Below are 14,435 nucleotides of genomic sequence, written 5' to 3'. Positions count from 1 at the left end.
CCAACTCGGCCCTGCCTCAGTTTCTCAGTAGCGGCCGGGGCTACCCGGATACCCAGGATCCCCTCCTCCTCCATCACCCGCCCCTTCAGGGCAGCAGGAGCCCCCGTGGGGCCAGTCTGCCCACCCCGGGCCACACTCACTCCTCATGCTGGTAGCGCCACTCTTGGGTGGCGGGGTCCAGCCGGAACAGCTGTGGCTTCCAGGGCACAAGGTTCTGCTGGCGCTCGCGGGCGCGCTGCCGCTGTGTCTCCTCCAGTGAAAACTTCTCCTGTGTGGCCCTATGCTGGTCGCCCTCGCCGATGGCCCTGGTGACGTGCTGCCAGAGCCTAGGAGCGGGGCACACACTCTGAGTGGGCAACCTGGACAGTCCTTCCACCCTGGCCCTGGAGTGGAGGCTCGGACAGCAACCTCCACTTGCTTGCCTCCATGGACAGGGAGCTCAGTATCTCTTGGGGAGCCCGGGGAGTTCTTAAGAGTGCTGGAGATTTGCCATGAGGTGCTTCTCCCCAACCCTGAGCTTGTAGCTCCTGCTGGCAGGCTACTCTCTAGGGAGCTGCCGGGCATCTGCCGTCCCCAGGTCTCACTCCTTCTCTTATAGCTGCCCCAGCAGGACATGTCGTTTGTCACGGGGCGTCCCCTCCCTGCCAGGAACATCTGGGGCCCATGCTGTCCGCACGGCAACTCTGCCCAGCCATGCCAGGCCTGGGTCCGGGGGCCCCTCGGTGCCGGCGGGCCTCACCTCTCGGACTCCAGCTCCGTCTGCTCCGCCAGCAGCACCGTGCGCCTCCTCAGCCTCTGCCCCCGGACCTCCCTGCTCGGGTTCCAGAAGAGCTCCGCGCTTCCCCGGCCATCCTCTTTGATGAACACTTCTCGGTCCTGCCCCAGACGCCCCAGGCAGGGTCAGAGGTGCGGGCCCCTGGCTGCTCCTGCGGGCCTGCCCGTGCCTGCCCTGGACGGCGGCCTCTTACCCAGTGTCCCGTGAGAAGCGCCAGGACCTCCTCTCCTGATGTGATCTTCCCTGAGATCTGGTTGATGCTGGTGCTGCCCCCAAAGAAAGGCTGTGGGGACACCCCGAGACCAGGCTGGTGAGGGGCTGGCGGCCTCCCCAGGCCCCTGGTGCCCTTCAGTGAGCCGGGCAGGAGGAGGCCCCTCCCTTACAAGGGCGCCGGCTCTCACCTCCCAGGACGCGGGAACCCGGCTAGGATGGGACCCAAAGCTGGAGGCCGCCACACTCGTCCGATGCCTCTGCTTAAGCTCAAGGAGGCAGGGGGCCTACGGGGCCTGTGCGCCCCACGGTGGGGAAGGGGTCTGGGCCTGTCCTGGCTCTGCTCGGGGGCCTGCGGGAGCCCCTTCCTCTTTCTGGGTCCTGCCTATGCTACGGAGATGCCAGGAGCTGCCCCCTCCTGAGTGCGCCTGCTCCGGAAGCCACCCCTGGGGGTGGAGGGGGCTCCTCCCTGGTCCGAGCCCCCTCCCCTCCAGGCCCTTCGGTGGCCGAGGGTACTGCAGCCAGTGCTACCTTGAGCTTGAATTCCAGCTCAGCTTGGAAGTTGGTCTTCTCACACTCGATGGTCACCCTGCCGCCCAGTTCCATGGTCATGGCACCGTACAGGATTCCTGAAACACAGGCGCCTGCTCAGTCCCTGCACCGCGTCCCCACCCAGCAACGCTGACCCCAAGGAGGCCGGCGTTGGACCCTGGGGGAGAGGACAGGAGCCCCCGGAGGCAGAGCCTCTGAGATGGAGAGGAGCTGGTGGGGGCGGGAGGTTGAACCCAGGGCCATGCCTGGCTTCTCAGTGACCCTCTGCCCCCAGGGCCTCTGCTTTTGAGAGTTGCTCTGTCCAGGGAATGTACTGCCCTTGGCGGGTTCCTTCATCCAGGTCCCCTTTCCAGGCTCCTAGGCTCCCAGGTGCCCCACTGCCCCCGTGAGACGCTGATCACCATCTGTCATTTGCTCTGTAGTTTGGGCCCCAAGGTGGGCTCATCCGTCTTCCCCACTCACTGCTGCATCCAGGACTGGCCCGGTGTGTTTGTTGAAACTAGTACATACATCATGTTTATGTACTCTCAAGATTATTTGATATATATAGAGAGAGCACACAAGTAGGGGGAGCAGCAGGCAGAGGGAGAGGGAGAGGGAGAAGCAGGCTCCCCGTTGACCAGGGAGCCCTATGCAGGGCTCAGTCCCAGAACCCTGGGATCATGACCTGAGCCGAAGGCAGACGCTTAACGACGGAGCCCCCCAGGCGTCCCCGTACATAATAATTAATGAAGGAAAAAATGGCTCTTCTGGGGCGCCCGGGTGGCTCCGTCGTTAAGCGTCTGCCTTCGGCTCGAGTCACGATCCCAGGGTACTTGATCAATCCCCGCATCGGGCTTCCTGCTCCGTGGGAAGCCTCCTTCTCCGTCTCCCACGCCCCCTGCTTGTGTTCCCTCTCTCGCTGTGTCTCTCTCTGTCAAATAATAAATAAAATCTTTAAAACAAACAAACAAACAACAGAATGGCTCTTCTGTTTCTTCCCACGTGGAGGACTTAAATCCAACTGAAGAGAAGAGCTACGTGTCTTATAAGCAGTTGGGGATGTGCGATAAAACGGAAAGGAAAAAAAGGCAAGCCAAGGGAAAGCGCAGAAGGGCTGGGAATGCCCCCGAATCCTGCCCGTGCACAGGAGGTGAGCCTGCACCCGGCGGAAGCGGCAGCTTCGGGCAGGGGGTGGTGTGCCCGATGCTCCACGGGGGGCGCGGGTTGGTGGGGAGACACGCCAGCCTTCTCTGCCTACACCTGCCGGTGGAGTTTCGAACTTTGGACCGTATCTCCGTACGTCTCTGCGCAGTGAAATCTCGAGTGCGCTGGGGAGCAAAAGGAAACCGAACAAAAGGGAAGCGCGTGACACTGGAGAGGAACCTCCTGCTGACTTTTTACAAACCCCAGAGGGTTTTTTTTTTTTTTCTTTTTTCTTTTTACAAACCCAGGTGTGCTTGGGGCAAAGCAAACCCCAAAAGGAAGCGGCAGGCTGTTTCCAGCCTTGGCCCTCTTGCGCGGAGGGCCGGTTAGCGCCCCTCTGAAGGGCGTGTGTGAAGCCGGTTAGGGGGAGTAACCACAACCCACCCTGGCCTGTTTACAAAGAGGCTTTCCCTCGGGGGCGGGGGAGGGAAGTAAGGGGTGGGGGGAGCCTTCTGCTGTCAGGCCGTGGTCTACCAGACACCCGCTGTCCTGGATCCGGATTGGAAACCTATAAACTCAGGATCCATTTTAATCTTAAAGAAAAAAAAAGATGTTGTGTTTCTTTTATTGGAAAGTTCTAGAAACAATGACAAAAGCCTTCTTAAGAAGCAGATCTGGTTCAGGCTGAAAACATTTTGTTAGACAACCTGCCGGGGGACTTCCCTTCCAGGCTAGAAAGTCACAGAAGAGCGTAGGGTAAACCGTCAACAAACATGCGAAGACGGGCTTCCCCGCTGACCTGACGGCACACGCCGGGGCTCTGCCCTCCCGGGGGGCCGTGAAGCCTCTCACCTTTGCAGTGGGCGTAGGGCATAGTAAGCGTGTAGTCCTCTGCCCGGTTCAGGAAGGTGAGCGTGGCCTTGCCGTCCAGCAGAGCCGACAGCGAGTTCCCTGCAAAGGTGGGGTGGGTGACCAGGGAGTGGACACGGGCCCTCAGGACCTGGGCACCCACTCCCTAAGTCACGCGGTCTGAGCTCCCTTCTAGCAGGTACGAAGGGTCCCCAGTCCCTCCAGTCGGGTGACCGTGGGGCCGCTGGGCTTCTCTACCTGACCTGTGGGTCACTGCACCTCCCTGAAACTCAGATTCTGGAAAAGCCCGGGCCCCCCCCGCCTCCGCCAGGGCGTTCATGGCCCGGCTCCCAGGGAGGGCTTCTCGGGGTAGAGGCTGCATGCAGACCCCTGCTCTGACTGTCACCACCCCCCAGAGGGGGTACAGGCCCCCACAGAACTTCTGTGGCCATGGAACTATTCCACTCTGTGCTGACACGGGGGCCACCAGCCACGCATGGCCACCCAGCACGCGTGATGTGGCCGGACCAGCTGCGCAGCCGCGGCTTATGTTCCTTCATCCTGATCTAAAACCCACACGTGGCTTGTGGTGCCTGTTCACGCAGGTCGTTGCCCACAAGGGACGCCCACCCCGCGGCTCAGGAGTGGGGGCCCCACAGGCTGCGCCTGGCTTCAGGAATCTGGACTCCAGGTTCTGGGCACCTCACTGCCCACGCGGTTCCTGGCCCGGAGAGGTGGGAAGGGAGATAAAGCCGGCCACCGCCTTTGGGGGCCCAGCCCTCCCCCCATGTCCCACAGGCTCTGGCAAGCCCGGGGAGCCTCCGCTCACCGTAAAACCGGGACTTGGCCGTGATGCTACCGCTGATGCAGAAACCGTCCCTCCGGTTGCTGACGTGGAAGGCGGACACCGGCGGGTGGTGGGACACCTGTGAGCAGAGAGGTGCTCTGGGATGGCCGGGGGGAGGGGAGAGCCTGGCTCCCCCTGCCCCGTGGTGTGGGGCCGCTCCCACACTCACGCCTGCTGCCCAGGGGAGCAGATATAGAGTCGTGGGCCAGGTGGCGACCTGCAGTGCCCCGGGGACCAGGAGGCTCCCCACCACCCGCCACCCCCCACTCCCCACCCGAGGAAACACTTCCTGCTGTCACAGTGCTGGGCCTGCATCTCCTGGGGGAACCCCAGAATGCACGCAGGGCTCAGACTCTGCCCACTGTGGAGTCCAGTGTCCAGCTGGGGATGGGGGGGGCTTGCCTGCTCCGCGATGTAGAAGGTGTGGCTGTTGGTCTGGGGGTGGAACCAGCAGCAGCGGAAGGTCTCTCCCAGGATGGGGTTATAGGGCTTCTTGATCCCCTGCAAGCAACGAGCGGAAAGCTCCTGTGAGGACCCACGCGGGATGGGGTGTGGACCGAGGGCCAAGGTGGGGGGCTGCCCACTGCCCACACTTCAGGTGCCCACGGGGAGGGCCCACTACCCCTCTGGACGGGAGGGCCTGGTCTGACACCAGCACGGGGGGCCTCACCCCACTTGTGCTCTGGGGAGAACGTGCATTGCCCTCAGTTCACATCCTGGGGGCAGCCTCTGAGATGTCCTGTCTAGTTCTTGGCTCCCAGGAGGACCTGAGACCCTCCCCAGGGCGTGCTGTCCCCGGACTTTGGACGGAAGGGTGCCTAACCTGTTCAAGGCCCCCCGTGGCTTCTACTGCCCGTTTGATAAAATCCCAGCTCCTGTCCCCGCCTCCTCTTCTGCCCTGCTCATCACCTTTCTGCTCTCCAGATGGCCCAAGGTCATCCCCACTGTGAGGGCGGGGACAAGCTCCCACTCAGGAGAGCCTGTCTTCCGATGCTCAGACCCCCTGATCTGGTGGGAGGCAGCCGACCGCCCCTCATGCCACCTGCCAGACATGTCACTTCGAGCTGTGTGTGTGACTCCCTTCCCCTACCCCCAACACCCTGTGCTCAGCAGGGCCTGCATTTTGGGTTCTCAAAAAGGTTTCCATGAGTATGAGTCAAACCACGAAAACCACAGGTCCCAGGGGGCTCCCCGAGGTGCAGGGTTGAGAGCCCCTTTCCTGGCACTGCTGTGTGTGCTCGCTTCTCCAAGGTGTGCAGGTCCCACTTGGGCCCTGCAGGGAACTAGGACCACCCTGGTAGGCCTGGCCTGGCTAGGGGGTCCCTGGGTGGTACGTCAGGGCGCTGCCCCCATCTCTGAGGACCGGGGGCCACAGCGGGGACCGTCAGGGTCCTTCCAGGCTGTGTGGGGTCGGGGTGGCCCCAGGCTCTCTGAGGGGCAGGAAATTGGGGCTGGGGGGACAGCACACTGGGCCTCCCCTCTTACCTTGGGTTTCTTGTAGAACCCAGACAGGTACCACTGCAGCACCAGCTTGATACGCCTGTAGGCGTCCCCCTCCAGAGCAGCCCTGGGAGAGACGGGAGAACCTCTCATGCGGGCCACCCCCTTCCCTGTCTGCTTTCCATCCCGCCCTCCACCCATGGGTCACCCAGGCCCCTCCTGTCCTGCCCAGTCCCGGGGCAGCGGGGAGCTTCCCACCTTCCCACAGAGACCCAGGTTCTCCACCTAACCAGAGGGCTGGGGCAGACAGGATGTTTCTGGCTCAGCCCTGGCAGGGTGCCTCTGCCTCCAGGAAGGCCTCCAGGAGCTCCCACGCTCCCCAGCTCCTCTGCACGGGCTCCTGAGCCTCCGGCTCTCTCCAGCCTTTCCAGCCTGTAAGCTGCAGCTTGAGGGCACCGAGGCCAGGGTCCGGTACTCAGGATGCTAAAAGGTGCTGGGGTCTGCCCCACAGTCATCTCTGATGGGGGGGCCCACTTGGAGGGGAGCTGGAAGCGACTGCGGGCGGAGCTCAGCGGGGGGCCCCTCCGGAAACATCCACGGTGGCGGGGGGAGATGCCGAGGGGGGTCTGGGGTCTGAGGGCGTGTGGGGCAACCCCCGCCCGCTCACCTGGACAGCAGGTCGGCGTGGAAGTAGTAGTCAGAGAGCTTGTCGAGGAAGGAGCGGGGCTCCAGGACGAACGTGGGCAGCACCACGCGGGACAGATCCATGCCAGGCCGCAGCTGCCTCAGCAGGACCCACATCAGGCTCTTGTTCTCCTCCGACACCGTCTCCACCTGGGACGCCTGGCCCAGCTGTTGGCAGAGGAGCGGCCGTCGGGCCCCCCAGGTCGCCTCAGGGAGTGCGGCAGGCTCTGGCTGCGGGAGGCGCCCTTCCGAGGCCTGTCCGGCCTGTCCTGCCTTGTCCTGTCCCCGCCCTCCCTGGCAAGTGGCCATCGGGCCGGGCCCCAGGTCGCCTCAGGGAGTGCGGCAGGCTCTGGCTGCGGGAGGCGCCCTTCCGAGGCCTGTCCGGCCTGTCCCGCCTTGTCCTGTCCCCGCCCTCCCTGGCAAGTGTCCAAGCCCTGCCCAGATGGGCACGGGTGGGCCTAGGCTGGCTCCTGGAAGAGGCCCGGAGCCGGATTTGGGCACAGGAGGCAGGGAGCGTCCAGGCTACCTGTGCGCCCCGCCTGCTCCCCATGCTGACTCCCTGCAGTGGCCCTGGGACCCACACTGTGGTTGCCCTGGCCTTACCGAGGGGACACGTGACTTGCCCAGGCTTACATAGCTGGCATGAGGCCAAGGTGGGATGTGAACTCAGGGCTGTCCGCTTGTGGCCTGATGGCAGCCGCCCCCAGAGAGGATCAGGATCCGTCACGACCCTGCTGGGCTGCCTTCGACAAGTTGCTTTGCCTCTCTGTGCCTGCACATCTGTCCTGGGGTCTCCTACCAGGTCCCCCCGGCTCCCCTCGTCCGTGCTCAGCCGAGCCCTGTCTGTGCTCAGCCTCAGGATCCCATGGCTGCCCGCTCTCTGCCTCGAGCCCTTCACCAGCATCATCTACCCCCCATCATGGGCCTGTCCCTACTCCCAGCTGCCAGGCTCCTGGTGGCCCTTCTCCATGGCTATCCAGGAGCAAGGCCTCCCGGGAGTAGCTCTTGCCTCGTGGGCCCAGGGCTTCTCCCTCTATCCCTTCGGCTTCTAAAGGCCTCGCCTGGACCCCAGGGGCCCCCGCCTAAACTGCCCCAGTGGTCTTCCCAGCACCCTTAGCCGAGCCCTCACGGCCCACCCACGCTCTCCGAGTTGTGGCCCCCCGATCTGCTCCCCCGGCCCCCGGGGCGCGGCAAGCACCCCCCCACCCCGATCCAGGAAGGTGGGTGAGGTGCAGGGTGACACCCGGTTCTCCTGGGGGACGGGCTCTCACCTCCCCAGGGGGACAGGCTCTCATCTCCCCAGGGAGACGGGCTCTCACCTCCCGAGGGGGGCGGGCTCTCACCTCCCCGAACTCCTCGTGGACCTGCTCCACGTACGTGGTGCCCCTCGGCACAGGGCCCTCCAGGGTCTCTGACTGGGCGCTCCCGCTCTCGTTGGTCTTCCCGCTGTGGTCCTGTGTCTCGTTATCCGACTCCTCTGCATTCTCTCGCTCCGACTTGTCCGAGAAAGCGTCGTTCTCCAGGGAGGACCCGTTCAGCCTGGAGGGGCACAGTGCACCGTGGGTCCCCCCGGTCAGAGGCACGGCCCGGGTGCCCCCAGCCCCTGATCTGAGGTTTGGGGGACCAGACCTCCCAGTGCTTGGCCCCGCCCACATACTAGGAGACCCCCACGTAGGAGTCCTAGCAACAGCCAGGGTCCTGGGGTCCCCAGCAGGCAGGAGACCCGGGCTTCTGGGAGGGGCCAACCCTTGCCCACCGTGCCCCTGCTCACGGGCATAGGTCCTGGTCGTGGATGGCGGCCGAGGGGGGCAGCCCACAGAGCGAGGCGGGTGATGCATCTGGTGAGGACCCAGGCTCCCCGTCACGGCCCTGCTTGCACGTGCTGAGTCGCAGGAGGCTGGAACAGCGCAGGGCCAGCTCCAGGGCGTCCAGCCAGCAGCGGCCTGCAGGGCGGCATGCGGTGAGCCCACTCCACACCCAGAGGTGGCCCCTTCTCTGCCAGGGACGCCCCGTCCCTTCCCCATCCTCCTGGGGTGCAGGTACTGCAGCCGTGTGGGGGGGCGTGCTGGGGGCATGCAGACGTGGAGGAGGATGGGGGCTCAGCTGGCAGGCCCAGGTCAGGGGAGACGCCTGCCCGGGGGGATGCCCTTCACAGACGCTCCCAGCACGCCCTCAAGGTCACACCTTAGCAAGACTCGGAGCCCAAATTCCACCCAGACACCCGCCGCTTCTGCACACAGAGTTGGGGAGGAAGCCCTCCCTCTGGAGGACTGCCTGCCACAGGTCTCAGGGGCCAGGGGGGCTCCCACGGGCCTGAAACACAGGCCCGGAGGGTGGGTGGCAGGCTGGGGAGGGGCCTGGAGCGTCCTGGAGGGAGGGCTGGCCGGGGCCTCCGAAAGGCAGCTCCAGAGGGTGGGCCAGGAGTGCAGTGAGTGGACCCAGAGGCAGAACCACTGAATCCCCCCACCCCTGCTGCCTTCCTGGTGGAGGCGGCCAGGGGGCTCAGCCAGCACCACTCCGTGTCCCCCGGGGTCTTAGCAGCTGTGGGGACATGTGTCCACTGAGGGCCCCTGTGTCCCAGGGAGCCAAGGGTTTGCAGGGCTGGTGGCCCTGGTTCTCACGGGATGTCACTGCGGGCCCGGCCTGGGCTGAACATCGTGGGGGCAGAGGAGGGTGAGAGGAGCAGCCCCAGCAGGACACCAGCTCCGCAGCTGCCACAAAGGACTAGACACCCCGCACTCTCCGCATCCTTTGAAGCCCATTCCGAGGCCCCCTTCTCGTCCTCTGGGAAGCCCAGCCTCATACCCGCAGGGGCCGTGGGCCCTCCCTCCCTCCCTGCCCATGGTGTCCCAGCCCATCAGGGACCCAGCTCACGCCGCAGCCCCATCGGCCTCGTCTGACAGCTGCTTTTCTCTCCCCTTAGAATGTGGGCTCCGGGAGAGCATGACGGGTTCCCCCCGGAGCGAGGACGTGGTGTCTGTCCACCAGGGGGTGGCCGGCCACCAGCCCAGGGCTCTGGGCCCTGAGGGCCAGGAAGGGGGCAGCCGCGTTACCCGGAGCAGCCACTGGAGGGCGCCCCAACAGCGTGCGCGGCATCTGGGAACTTGGGCTCCCATGCAGGCTATGGCTCTCCTTGCTGGCAGGTGGCTGGGGCCCCGTTTCGTCACATGTGGGTAGAACCTCCCGATTCAGGGGTGCCCGGCAAGCGCCTGGCATGCAGTGACTGTGACCTGGCGACTTGAGATCAGGTCATGTGGTTCTCCTAACACCCGTGGAGCCTGGCCCTACGGTTCCTGTTTTACTTTCGGGAAACCGAGGCCCCAGGAGGTACTAGTGAGTGGTAGGCCTGCCTGACCCGAGCCCAGGCTTGTCCTTCTCAGGGGCAGTAGAAGGGCCTGAACGGCAGCCCCGCACACCTGCTTTACAAGCCGGCCGGGCTGCCCTCCTCCCGCAGGGTCACTGGGCAGACCCACAGGGCAGGTGAGGACTCACCGTCCGACTCAGAGGCGGCCCTGAAGATCAGATAGCTGCTGGGGAGGGGCTGTGTGATGGAGCCCACACTCTCGCCCTTGGGGCCCTGGGGAGACAGAGACCTGGCGTCACCCGGGTGGGACACCCAGGGACTGGGGGACACACTGGTCACGTGGACGCGTGCACACCCACACCAACACACATGTGGCCACAGACCCGCCAGGCGGGGTCAGGCACCCAGCGGCAGAGGGAAGGAGCCGCTGGCTCCCTGCTCGGCTCCGGAGCCCTGGGCGCCCGTGCTAGGGTAGCCAGAATCAGCCCACTCCGCTTCAGATCTCAGAGAAAGAGCAGAGCAGAAGAGCAGAAGCATCGCCCGTGCACTACTGGGAACACACTTACCAACAGAAACGATTTGGTGCGTCCGAAATCCTAATCTAACTGGGTTTCTGGGTTTCGTCTGATAACCGGACCCCCCGAGTCCTGGGCTGGGAGCAGCGGCTCACATGAGAGACCCACCCCGCAGCCCCCACACCAGAGTGGTGACAGGCCCAGCTGGAACCCCGCCCCCCAGTGCCTGCCTCCCAGGGGTCATTCCCCGAGGCCCCACTCCTCCCCTGGGGCCTGCGCCCTGGACCCCGGGCCCCCCGCGGTACCTTCACAGCCCAGACGGACTGGTCCAGCGGGTGGAAGAGCTTGAAGCAGAAGCCGTCCTTCTTGGAGGGCCGTTCGATGAGCTCGCAGCAGTGCAGCAGGACGGTGCCCACCCACTGGCCCACCTTGGGCGTCTTGTAGATGAGAAGCACCCCCGGCTTCAGCACACACCACAGTTTGGTCCAGCTCTTCAGGGTCCCCCGGATCTGTGGGGAGGGGAGTCACTGTTGGGGAGGCCAACAGCCCGGGGGCACCTGGGCAGCCTGGGGTGGGGTGGGGGGCGGCGCTGGGGCAGGCCGAGCTCTGTTCTGGCTTTGGAAGGAGCGCGGAAGCGGGAGCGCACGGCACGAGCGCACAGACGGTAGCCAGTCTGCAGACGTGCCTGGCAGCAGGGAGCAGACTTCCTGGGGAGGCCCAAGGCCAGGGTCAAGGCCCTGCCGGGGTCCTGCGAGCAGCCAGCCACCAGCGACTGTTGCCAGCTCTGGAAGCCGTGACACTCATCCCAAAGAAATACACATTTTGACATCTCATTTTTCATTCATAATTTTGTGTGTGGGGGGGAAGGAGCCCATGTGGGGTCCCGGTCCTCGCAGATGACCAGGTGCAGACAGGCCTGTCCCTCTGGGCCTCTGAGGCAACCCTAGGATTTGGCAGCTCTCCCCTACTGCAGGGGTGTGCAGACACGTCCCCGGGACTCAGTAAGGACTGAATGCGGGCCTCTGACCCCAGCCCGAGGAGCCAGAACACAGCCTCCCCACCCCTGTGCCCCAGCCCCGGGCTCAGTGTGCCTCCTGGGACCCCCATCTGCAGGCCGGGGCCCCCAGCTCAACCGGATATGGGGTGTCTGCAGATTGGAGCAGGTGGGGACGAGGCCACATTGAAGTGGGGGTGGCATCTGGACACAGGCACACAGGGCCACGCGGAGGCAGAGGCCAGGAGGTGCGTCCGGCAGCCTGGGGATGCCTGGAGCCCCCAGCAGCTGGAGGAGCAGCTGGAGGCCTGAGGCCCTGCCCGCAGCTGAATTTCAGGCGCTGGCCTCCAGAACTGGGAGAGAAGGCCTTTCCTTCTTAAGGCCCCCCGCTCGTGGTCCTTGGTCAGGGATGCCTCAGGACCCTGACACAGGCCACAGGCCCAAACATGCCAAACTGCTCCTGAGTGACCGTGGAGGTGGCCAGGCCCGGACCACACACCTGCCCGCCCCGCGTACCTTGAGGCTGTCGGCCATGATGACCACGCTGGGGTCCGTCAGGGCGCTCAACAGCTGCTTTGTGGCTCGTTTCTTCTCCTGCCGGTAGTTCTCCTTCTGTGCCTGGACCCCGGGCACCCAGCGGGAACGTCAAGGGACAAGGGCCTGGCTGGCCCCCATCCCACCCGCCAGCACCTCTACGATCCAGCCTGGGGTGGAGAGTGAGGACAGGGGCAGGGAGAGGAGAGGAGAGGAAGTGTGGGGGCGGGGAGGCGGCCAGGACATGGTCTGCCCCACCCTTTGGCAGGCTGGGGCGTGATGACCTCGCTGGCCCATTCCTCTGGCATGTGACTCACTTGTGTCCCCCTTCCCGGGCCCGTGCCCACCTTGAGAGCTTCCTTCTTGGTGACCTTGGCTGTTGGGGACACACATTCCTTGTCGGAACCATTGTACAGTCTGTACTCTGCCTGCAAGAGAGATGCAGGTGGGGGGCGGAAGGGGCATCAGCACGTGGACTGGGGTATGCAGAGGAGGGGTAGATCGACGGCCAGGTGGGCCTGTGGTCAGAGAAAGCTGCTCCTGTCCCTCACCCCACCACACCCTCTGTTCGGTTCAGCAGCAGTGCTGGGGGTGGGGGTACAGAGATGGAGGACTCGGGGTAGCCAAGGACAGCATATGGGCAGGAGCTCCGAGGTGCCTGGGAAGCATCCACCCGATCCCTGGCCATGGGCCCCACCTCTGGGCGGGGGGTCACAGTGCAGTGGGGACTCTCGTCCCTGGTGCCCTGAGAGTGGCCCATGGCTGCGTCGAGGCAAGGGTACCGAGGAGACGGCTTGGCCTTCCTGGGCCCGCTGGATGTGCTCCATGGGCCGAGAGCAGCAATCAGGAGTCTGGGGCTGGAAGGAGCCGTGGTCTTTAACAGAGGGGAAACTGAGGTCCGGGGGTGGTGAGGGTAGCCGGGAGGCAGGGCAGATCGAAGCATGGCCTGAATCCCGCCCTCTACCTGTCTCGGTTCAGCCTGTGGGTCGGAATACTTTCCCATGTTTAAGTGGTTGAAAGAAAGTCAAAGAATCTTATTTTGTGAGACGTGAAATCCTATGATTCATGCTGCTTTTTCTGTGATGGCAGCACGAGCGCTTGAGACAGAGCCCGCGGAACCACGAAGCCGCAGAGACTCACTCTTGGTCCTTCCCAGAAAGCACCAGCCTGCCCTGCACTGCTCTTGGCCTGCCCTGTGCTGCTCTCTGGGCTGAGTGCCCTGGGCATTCCCGCCACCGCCGCCCTGAGCCCCCACACAAGGGAGGGGGGCCCGCTGGAGCCATGGGCCCAGTCACTGTCCCATTTGACTGGCCGGGAAACTGAGGCCCGGAGAGGACAAGAACCTCCCACGAGTCAGGGCGCTGCAGAGCCGGGACCTGCGCCCGTAGGCAGGCCGGTCGTCCCCATGGCGCCGTGTGCCAGGCACGGCTTTGGGCACCGGGGGCGGGAAGGAGACACAGGCCGCCCACGCCTCTTGGAGCTGCGAGAGCCGGGGCTCCGTCTCATTCTCCACGTCCTGCAGATGAGGAGATACGGCACAGAGAGGGCCAGACGCCGCCCGGGGTCACACAACTCACAAGGGGCCGAGCCGGGACTGATGGCAGGAGGGACGGGGGGCCACGGGGACTCTGCTCTAGATGCCGTCTTTGAGCTAAAGCGGAAGTGACGACGTGTATACCCACCGCTGGCCGGTGACAGGCCTCTGGGGGCCGGGGCTGACCCACCGAGGTGCTCCCAGAGTCCTCCTGGGGAGCTGGGCCTCTCGTGCACAGCGCCCCAGCGCCCTCACACAGGCTGTGCCCCCAGCCTGGAATGCTGTTCCCTGTTGCGGGAAGCCCCTGCTCCCCCCTCAGGCCCCTCCCAGCCACTCCCCAGGAGCGGGAGGATGGCTGTGCCTGCCCTGCTGGCCCCTGAGCCCAAGGTTGTATACCTGCCCATGGCCAGCCTAGTACCTCTTGGACGACAGCCATGCGGACCGTCCTATTTGTCTTCTACAATCCTGCCAGGGGCGGTGACACCCCGGCACACCCCGGGCATGGCAGTGGGGAGTGTGGTAGGCATTTTGAATGAATGAATGAATGAATGAATGAATACGTGAGGGAACCTCCGCCCAGCTCTCCTCCAAGCGTGGCAGGGTGCAGCTGTCCTTGTTCTGGGCAACAGAGGACGAGAAGCAGGCTCGGGGCCTGGGGAAGGTGGGCGGGATGGAGCGTCCGTGCCCTGCATCCCCGTGGGCCTCCGTCCTGCAAGGCCACTCAGGCTCCAGCCACCACAGCCCTGCCCGGCAGCTCCTCTAGTCCTCAGGGCCACCCCGGGACCCAGCCCAGGCATCCTGGGCCCTGCCGCGCCCACCAGCACACTGCTGCACATCAAGGCACAGCACGGTGACACAGCACAGTGACAACACAACGCAGAATGCAGGAGAAACACAGCTCAGAGCTGGGATCTCCAGAGTCTGACCACAAACGCGCAACCTGTAAGTGACTTCAAGAAACCGTCTGCACTGCAATCACACACCTGACAAGGATCTGGTGTCCAGCATATGTAAAGAGCTCTTACAACCCAACAACAACAACAATTCAAAGATGGGCAGAGGACCTGAACAC

At 64.5% G+C, this 14,435-nt stretch overlaps 1 protein-coding gene across 2 annotated transcripts in view; it reads right to left on the bottom strand.

Moving 5' to 3' along the window:
• Window positions 1–14,435, bottom strand: part of OSBPL5 (oxysterol binding protein like 5) — a 49,689-nt gene that overhangs the window by 3,656 nt on the left and 31,598 nt on the right. For both annotated transcript variants that reach the window (XM_047692762.1, XM_047692764.1), the window contains exons 4-18: window positions 12,177–12,257; window positions 11,812–11,913; window positions 10,607–10,810; window positions 9,975–10,059; window positions 8,254–8,425; window positions 7,826–8,021; window positions 6,466–6,650; window positions 5,844–5,925; window positions 4,761–4,859; window positions 4,341–4,437; window positions 3,515–3,613; window positions 1,517–1,614; window positions 969–1,058; window positions 740–876; window positions 141–326 (exon numbers count right to left, since the gene is read on the bottom strand). In XM_047692762.1, the coding sequence (XP_047548718.1) occupies window positions 141–326; window positions 740–876; window positions 969–1,058; window positions 1,517–1,614; window positions 3,515–3,613; window positions 4,341–4,437; window positions 4,761–4,859; window positions 5,844–5,925; window positions 6,466–6,650; window positions 7,826–8,021; window positions 8,254–8,425; window positions 9,975–10,059; window positions 10,607–10,810; window positions 11,812–11,913; window positions 12,177–12,257 (1,913 nt within the window). The remainder of the gene's footprint in view (window positions 1–140; window positions 327–739; window positions 877–968; window positions 1,059–1,516; window positions 1,615–3,514; window positions 3,614–4,340; window positions 4,438–4,760; window positions 4,860–5,843; window positions 5,926–6,465; window positions 6,651–7,825; window positions 8,022–8,253; window positions 8,426–9,974; window positions 10,060–10,606; window positions 10,811–11,811; window positions 11,914–12,176; window positions 12,258–14,435) is intronic.

This window comes from Lutra lutra, chromosome 10 (assembly GCF_902655055.1).
Source record: "Lutra lutra chromosome 10, mLutLut1.2, whole genome shotgun sequence".
NCBI classification, from domain to species: domain Eukaryota; kingdom Metazoa; phylum Chordata; class Mammalia; order Carnivora; family Mustelidae; genus Lutra; species Lutra lutra.
The sequence above is the reverse complement of the archived record's forward strand: the minus strand, read 5'-3'. Positions and strand labels throughout refer to the sequence as shown.